The sequence below is a fragment of the Microtus ochrogaster genome, unplaced genomic scaffold (genome assembly GCF_000317375.1).
Source record: "Microtus ochrogaster isolate Prairie Vole_2 unplaced genomic scaffold, MicOch1.0 UNK68, whole genome shotgun sequence".
Classification (NCBI taxonomy): domain Eukaryota; kingdom Metazoa; phylum Chordata; class Mammalia; order Rodentia; family Cricetidae; genus Microtus; species Microtus ochrogaster.
The window spans coordinates 426,173-434,229 of record NW_004949166.1 but is presented as its reverse complement, the minus strand read 5'-3'; the positions used below and the strand labels follow the sequence as shown (position 1 = coordinate 434,229).

At 40.1% G+C, this 8,057-nt stretch overlaps 1 protein-coding gene across 1 annotated transcript in view; it reads left to right on the top strand.

Moving 5' to 3' along the window:
- The window catches only part of LOC113455624 (bcl-2-binding component 3-like), a 17,539-nt gene extending 11,053 nt beyond the window's left edge, over positions 1-6,486 (top strand). Inside the window, exon 3 of the mRNA XM_026777459.1 lies at positions 4,826-6,486. Within this exon, the coding sequence (XP_026633260.1) occupies positions 4,826-4,861 (36 nt within the window). The 3' untranslated portion in view covers positions 4,862-6,486. The remainder of the gene's footprint in view (positions 1-4,825) is intronic.
- The last annotated feature ends 1,571 nt before the right edge of the window (positions 6,487-8,057 follow it).

Genomic DNA, 8,057 nt, shown 5'->3' with positions numbered 1-8,057 from the left:
TTCTCTGTGGCTTTGGAGCCTGTCCTGGAACTAGCTCTTGTAGACCAGGCTGGTCTCAAACTCACAGAGATCTGCCTGCCTCTGCCTCCCGAATGCTGGGATTAAAGGCGTGCACCACCATCGGAAATTTCAATACTGAACAGATGCCCCAAATACAAGGGCACCTCATATGTCAAAGAAACACTTCTAAAGCTTAAATCATATATTAAACCCCACACACTAAAAGTGGGAGACTTCAACACTCCCCTCTCACCACTGGACAGGTCAATCAGACAAAAAATAAACAGAGAAATAAGAGAACTAACAGATGTTATGACTCAAATAGACTTAACAGACATCTATAGAATATTCCATACAAACAGAAAAGAATATACCTTCTCAGCACCTCATGGAACCTTCTCAAAAATTGGCCACATACTCGGTAATAAAACAAACCTCAGCAAATACAAAAAAAATTGGAATAACCCAATGTACCTTATCAGATCACCAGGCTTTAAAACTAGAAGTCAACAGCAATACTACTTCCAGAAAACTCACAAACACATGGAAATTAAACAATGCAGACCTGAATTAATCGGTCAAGGAAGAAATAAAGGGGTAATTAAAGACTTCCTAAAATTCAATGAAAATGACCACACAACATACTCAAATTTATGGGACACAATGAAAGCAGTGTTAAGAGACAAGTTCAAAGCACTAAATGCCTACATAAAGAAGCTGGAAAAATCCCACACTAGTGAATTAACAGAACATTTGAAAACTTTAGGAGAAAAAGAAGCAAACTCACCTAAGAGAACTAGACTGCAGGAAATAATCAAATTGAGAGCTGAAATCAACAAAATAGAAACAAAGAAAACAATACAAAGAATCAATGAGACAACGAGTTGGTTCGTCTAGAAAATCAGCAAAAGAGACAAACCTTTATCCAAACTAACCAAAAGGCAGAGAGAGAATATCCAAATTTACAAAATCAGAAATGAAAAAGGGGGACATAACAGACACGGAGGAAATACAGAGGATCATCAGGTCATATTTTGAAAACTTGTACTCCACAAAATTGGAAAACTTAAAGAAAATGGACAACTGCCGGGCGGTGGTGGCGCACGCCTTTAATCCCAGCACTCGGGAGGCAGAGGCAGGCGGATCTCTGTGAGTTCGAGACCAGCCTGGTCTACAAGAGCTAGTTCCAGGACAGGCTCCAAAGCCACAGAGAAACCCTGTCTCGAAAAACCAAAAAAAAAAAAAAAAAAAAAGAAAATGGACAACTTTCTGGATAAATATCACCAAAATTAAATCAAGATCAGATAAGCAAATTAAACAGAACTATCATTGCTGAAGAAATAGAAACAGTCATCAAAAGTCTCCCACCCAGGGGGCTGGAGAGATGGCTCAGGGGTTAAGAACATTGTCTGCTATTCCAAAGGTCCTGAGTTCAATTCCCAGCAACCACATGGTGGCTCACAACCATCTGTAATGAGGTCGGGTGCCCTCTTCTGGCCTGAAGGGATATATTGTATACTAAATAAATAAATATTTTTAAAAAAACAAAACAAAAGTCTCCCAACCAAAAAAAGCCCAGGACCAGATGGGTTCAATGCAGAATTCTACAAGACTTTCAAAGAAGAACTAATACCATTACTCCTCAAATTATTCCACATAATAGAAACAGAGGGAACATTGCCAAACTCTTTTTATGAGGCTACAATCACCCTGTTACCCAAACCAGAAAAAGACAATACTAAGAAAGAGAATTACAATCTCACTCATAAATATTGATGCAAAAATACTAAATGAAATACCAGCAAATCAAATCAAAGAACACATCAGAACCATTATCTATTATGACCAAGTCGGCTTCATCCCACAAATGCAGGGATGGTTCAACATATGAAAATCTGTCAATGTAATCCACCATATAAACAAGCTGAAAAATAAAAACCACATGATCATCTCATTACATGCCAAAAAAGCATTTGACAGAATACAGCATCCCTTCATGATAAAGGTCTTGGAGAGAGCAGGGATACAGGGAACATACCTAAACATAATTAAGGCAATATACAGCAAGCCAACATCAAACTAAATGGAGAGAAACTCCCAGCGATTCCACTGAAATTGGGAACAAGACAAGGTTGTCCACTCTCTCCATAACTATTCAATAAAGTTCTTGAGGTCCTAGCGAAAGCAATAAGACACCAAAGGGAAATCAAGGGGATACAAATTGGAAAAGAAGAAGTCAAGCTCTCACTGTTTGCTGATGATATGATAGTTTACATAAGTGATCCCCAAAATTCTCCCAAGGAACTTCTACAACTCAAAACTTTCAGCAATGTAGCAGGATACAAGATTAACTCAAAAAAATCAGTAGCCCTCCTCTACACAGATAATAAAGGGGCTGGGGAAGAAATAAGAGTATCAACACCCTTCACAATAGGCAAAAATAGCATAAAATATCTAGGAGTAACTCTAACCAAACAAGTGGAAGACTTGTATGACAAGAACTTTAAATCTTTGAAGAAAGAAATTGAAGAAGACACCAGAAACTGGAAAGACCTCTCATGCTCTTGGGTAGGCAGAATTAATATAGTAAAAATGGCAATCTTACTAAAAGCAATCTACAGATTCAACGCAGTACCCATCAAAATCCCAGCAAAGTTCTTCAAAGATCTCAAAAGAACAGTACTCAACTTCATTTGGAAAAGCAAAAAACCCAGGATAGCCAAAACAATCCTATGCTATGAAAGAACTTCTGGAGGCATCACAATCCCTGACTTCAAACTCTACTACAGAGCTACAGTACTGAAAACAGCCTGGTATTGGCATAAAGAACAGACAGGAGGACCAATGGAACCGAATAGAAGACCCGGCTATCAGTCCACACATCTTCGAACACCTGATCTTTGATAAAGAAGCAAAAAAAAATCAAATGGAAAAAAGAAAGCAAATTTAACAAATGGTGCTGGCTTAACTGGAGATCAACGTGTACAAGAATGAAAATAGACCCATATCTATCACCATGCACAAAACTCAAATCCAAATGGATCAAAGACTTCAACATAAAGCCAGCCACACTGAACCTTATAGAAGAGAAAGTGGGAAGTACACTTGTACGCATTGGCACAGGGAACCACTTCTTAAATATAACCCCAGCAGCACAGACACTGAGAGAAACAATTAATAAATGGGACCTCCTGAAACTGAAAAGCTTCTGTAAAGCAAAGGACATGGTCAACAAGATAAAACAACAGCCTACAGAATGGGAAAAGATTTTCACTAACCCTACATCAGATAGAGGTCTGATCTCCAAAATATGCAAAGAACTCAAGAAATTGGTCATCAAAATAACAAATAATTCAATAAAAAAATGGAGTACAGACCTAAACAGAGGAATCTAAAATGGTTGAAAGACACCTAAGGAAATGTCCAACATCCTTAGTCATCAGAGAAATGCAAATCAAAACAACTCTGAGATTCCATTTTACACCTGTAAGAATGGCCAAGAACAAAAACACTGGTGACAACTTATGCTGGAGAGGTTGTGGGAAAAAGGGAACACTTCTGCATTGCTGGTGGGAATGCAAGCTGATACAACCCATTTGGATGTCAGTGTGGCAATTTCTCAGAAAATTCCTCAAGACCCAGTAATACCACTTTCGGGTATATCCAAAGGATGCTCAAACGTACCACAAGGACATGTATTCAACTATGTTCATAGCAGCTTTGTTTGTCATAGCCAGAACCCGGACTCAACCTAAATGTCCCTGGATTGAAGAATGGATAAGAAAAATTTACACAATGGAGTACTACACAGCAGAAAAAAATAATGACAGCTTGAATTTTCCAGGAAAATAGATGGAGCTAGAAAACATTATTTTGAGTGAGGTAACGCAGACACAGAAATACATTTATCACATGTACTCACTCATAGGTGGTTTTTAAACTTAAAGCAAAGAAATCCAGCCTACAAACCACAATCCCAGAGAACTTATTCAACAATGTGGACCCAACTCTGAGCTCAGGGATCTCCGATTATTCCAATACACTTGAACACATGAAGAGACCAAATTTGCAAACTTGTCTAAAATAAAGGCTCTTTGCTTTTACATATGGGACCTGGTCTCCCTGATGGTTTTGGGGGGACTTCGTGAATTTGGGTTTAACAGTGGTAAGACTTTAACGGTTCAGTTTAACATAGTAACCAGTGGGGTTCTCATGAGCTGCTCATCCGGCTCTGGTAAAGCACTGATTATTTCCATCCTCACAAGCTCAAAGTTGAAAATTTCCTTTGGTTGTTTTCTAAGTATAGAAGAAAAGGTGCTTCTTTGTTTTTGTTTTTTGAGACAGGGTCTCTCTGCATAGTCCTGGCTGTCCTGGAACTTGCTTTTTAGACTAGGTTGGTTTCAAATAAAAGTTGCTTCTTGTTGTGCTAAAAACATCTCTGTCCAATCTATATCTATATATTCAGTCCTCTGGACAGAGGAAAATGTGCTAATACTTTTAACTCAAAATAATTTTGGGGGTCCCAAAGCTACTATGACTCAAAGCCATGGGTCTACTGCTTTTTTTCTACAATGTGGATTTCTGTAGATTCCAAACAGCGGTAATGCTAATATACCTAAATCTTTTATCTCTTTTTGTAAACTTTAAATTCATGTAAGCTTCAGGGAATCACAGGTCAATGGACTCCAGATAAGTGCATCTGTCAATCAACAGCGTAAGCTTCCCCACCTATTGCTTATTCCTGAGGGGGAAGTTCTAAATGTAAAATTTTCCTCTAAGTGTCTAAACTTTAACTTCTGTCTCTAATTTATATCTATCTTAACAGACTTCCACTCAGCTGACAGCACCATCCAGGAAATAGCTGTTGACTACAAACTGCTCCAAAAGGCTGTGAGCCCTGGACATGCTGAAAACTGATGTGGACCAGTCCAGCCAATGTGATTGTTCCCTGCCTCTTCAGCTGGGTCAGTGAACCAGATGCTTCTGATGAATGCCACCCACTGCCTGGACCCCCAGCCCTTGGTCTCCTGACAACAATGTCCTAATTTCTGCCGAGAAGCGGTGACAGAAGTATGTCACCCCGTCTCCTCAAGGCTGGAATGTTAAGTCTAAAGGAAACTGGAAGGGACCACACCTTGTTATCTTGACCACCCCCACTTCTGTCAAAGTAGATGTTGTCGGCACCATCACGCCAGATCAAATATCATCGCTGATAATAACCCAGCTGCAGAGAAATGGCCCATCACAAAGGCTTGAGAAGATCCACTAAAGATAAGACTGGTGTGGGTTGCAGACTAATGATGTTATTTTGTCTGGCTGTGTTCCCCCACACACACAGTGCTCTTTCGTGGGATATATGTCTAGATCCTCCCATAAGAGCAAATGCAAAACTTGCCATAAATGTCTCACAGCTCCTGGTCACATGACCATCCCTTCATGTGACAACATGTGATGTCAGGTGAACATCCCTTCATTCTCCTCGCAGTTGAAACTGTTCAGTTTGGATGTGATGGTGGATTATGTCCCTGCTTAATTATCTAGCATATACATCAAGCCACAAGATTTTGTATCTTCGTATTCCTATTTCCCGGGACAGTCTGGCAGGGAGAGAGCACTTATGTGCAAATCTTTCCAGCCCCCAGAGGCAGAGAGAAATGTGCAGTTCCTCTCCTCATAACCCTCATAGCAAGCTTAGGGTTGGGAACAGCTGGAAACCTCTCAAGGCAGCAGGCACGGCAATGGCCGTATGACAGCTACAAAAACTTAGGCTGTCAAATAACCCAGGGTTTATTTGCATTAGAAGGGTCCATTGCAAAATTAGAAGACTGGGTTGGCTCATTAGCTGAGGTAGTCTTACAATATTGTAGGGCACTTGGTCTGCTTTGTGCAGAACAAGGAGGTTACTGTATGGTCTTTGGGGAAACTTGCTGCTTCTATGAAAACTACTCAGGAATTACCATGAATAATTTAGCCAAAAATACCTCACAGAGAGGGGAAAGCCCTATAAGGAGGAAATAAATGCCACCCCTTTTCTTTCTTGCGTTCTTCAAGCCTAGTAACACAACTGTCAGCCACCATAGGGCCCTTAGCTTCTCTGTTCCTGCTGATTATGGTTGATCCCTGCATCATTAATGCCTTAACAAAATATATAAATTCCCACTTAGGAAATGATGTGAATTAAGTCCCAATATGAACAGGTACCCATCACAGAGTGAAGGATTTGACTTAAGACTTAACTCAAGGGGGGAATATGATGGCTAACTTTATGTTTAAACGTTTAAAATCTCTCCGCTTAAGAGAACTAAAATGCAGTTGGAAGTGGCACATGCCTTTAACCTCAGCACTGCAGAGACAGAAATAGGTGGATCTCTGTGAGGCCAGCCTGCTCTACAGCACGGGCTCCAGGACAGAGAACTAAAAAGCAAAATTAGACTTCTAAATGTTAAGGGTTGTTAAGAGTTAATTTTTTGGGGCTGGAGAAATGGCTCAGAGGTTAAGAGCATTGCCTGCTCTTCCAAAGGTCCTGAGTTCAATTCCCAGCAACCACATGGTGGCTCACAACCATCTGTAATGGGGTCTGGTGGCCTCTTCTGGCATGCAGGCATATACACAGACAGAATATTGTATACATAATAAATAAATAAATGTTTAAAAAAAAGAGTTAATTTTTTTAACTGCTTGTGGTGGTTTGAAAGATGCAGAGTTTGGAGTTTGCCCAACTTGGTTTGGTTTTGCTTTGGTTCAGTATTTCCTCATTATGCTTCCTTCCCTGCATTTTGGATTGGTAATGCATGTCCTGTGCCATTAGATGTTGGAATCTAATGATCTGCATTTTGATTTTTTTACAGGGGAATTACAGTTAAGAGAAAGCCATGAGTCTCAGAAGAGACTTTGAAACAAGTTTGAGACTGTTATAGACTTTTGAGATTGAACTGAATGCTTTTTTTTTTTTTTTTTTTTTTGTGGTATGATATGGCTACAAGCCTTTGGGGACCAGGGGTGGAATGTAGTGTTTGAAAGAAAATTGCCCCCAAAGGGAGTGGCACTATTAGGAGGAGTGGCCTTGTTGGAGTAGGTGTGTCACTGTGGGGGTGGGCTTTGAGGTCTCTTTTGCTCAAGCTTCCCTCGGTAGGACAGTCAGTCAACTTCCTATTGCCTGCAAGATGTAGGACTCTCAGTTACTCCTGCAGCACCTTGTCTGCTTGTATGCTGCCATGCTGCTCACCATGATGACAATGGACTGAATTTATGATAATAATGAATCTGAAACTGTAAGCAAGCCCCCTCAATTCAACATTTTCCTTTTTAGGAGTTGCCATGGTCATGGTATCTCTTCACAGCAATAGAAACCCTAACTACAACACTGCTAATTCTACTTTGGTCACCAAGCTTGTTTTGCACAAGAGGACTTTCTGCTTGTAGGAGAACAAATTGTTAACTTTGTGTTCATTGTCTTTAAAACCCCTTGACTGGTGCTAGAGAGATGGCTCAGTGGTTAAGAGCATTGCCTGCTCTTTCAAAGGTCCTGAGTTCAATTCCTGGCAACCACATGGTGGCTCACAACCATCTGTAATGAGGTCTGGTGCCCTCTTCTGGCCTGCAGGAATACACACAGAATATGGTATGCATAATAAATAATAAATAAATATTTAAAAAAACAAACCTTGACTGAGGTAGTTGGGCTGCATTTAGGAATTCTGAGTCCTGGATGTAGAATACCTGGTGCCAGTAATTGAGTAAAAGCCTCTTCTTTGTTAAAATTTATTAATGATTAGACTGGTGAATCTCAGAAAGACCACAGACCCACAATAACTGAGCCATCTCTGGAATCCCCTAAGCCCCAAAAAAGAGACTTAAAAAAAAAAAAACCAGCAGCAACCAGGCATGTTGATGCATACCTTTAATTCCAGCACTTGGAAGGCGAAAGTAGTTGGGTGTGAGGCTAAATAATGAGACCCTGTCTTTTTTTTTTTTTTTTTTTTTTTTTTTTTTGAGGCAGGGTTTCTCTATATAACAGTCCTGGCTGTCCTGGAACTCACTCTGTAGACCAGGCTGGC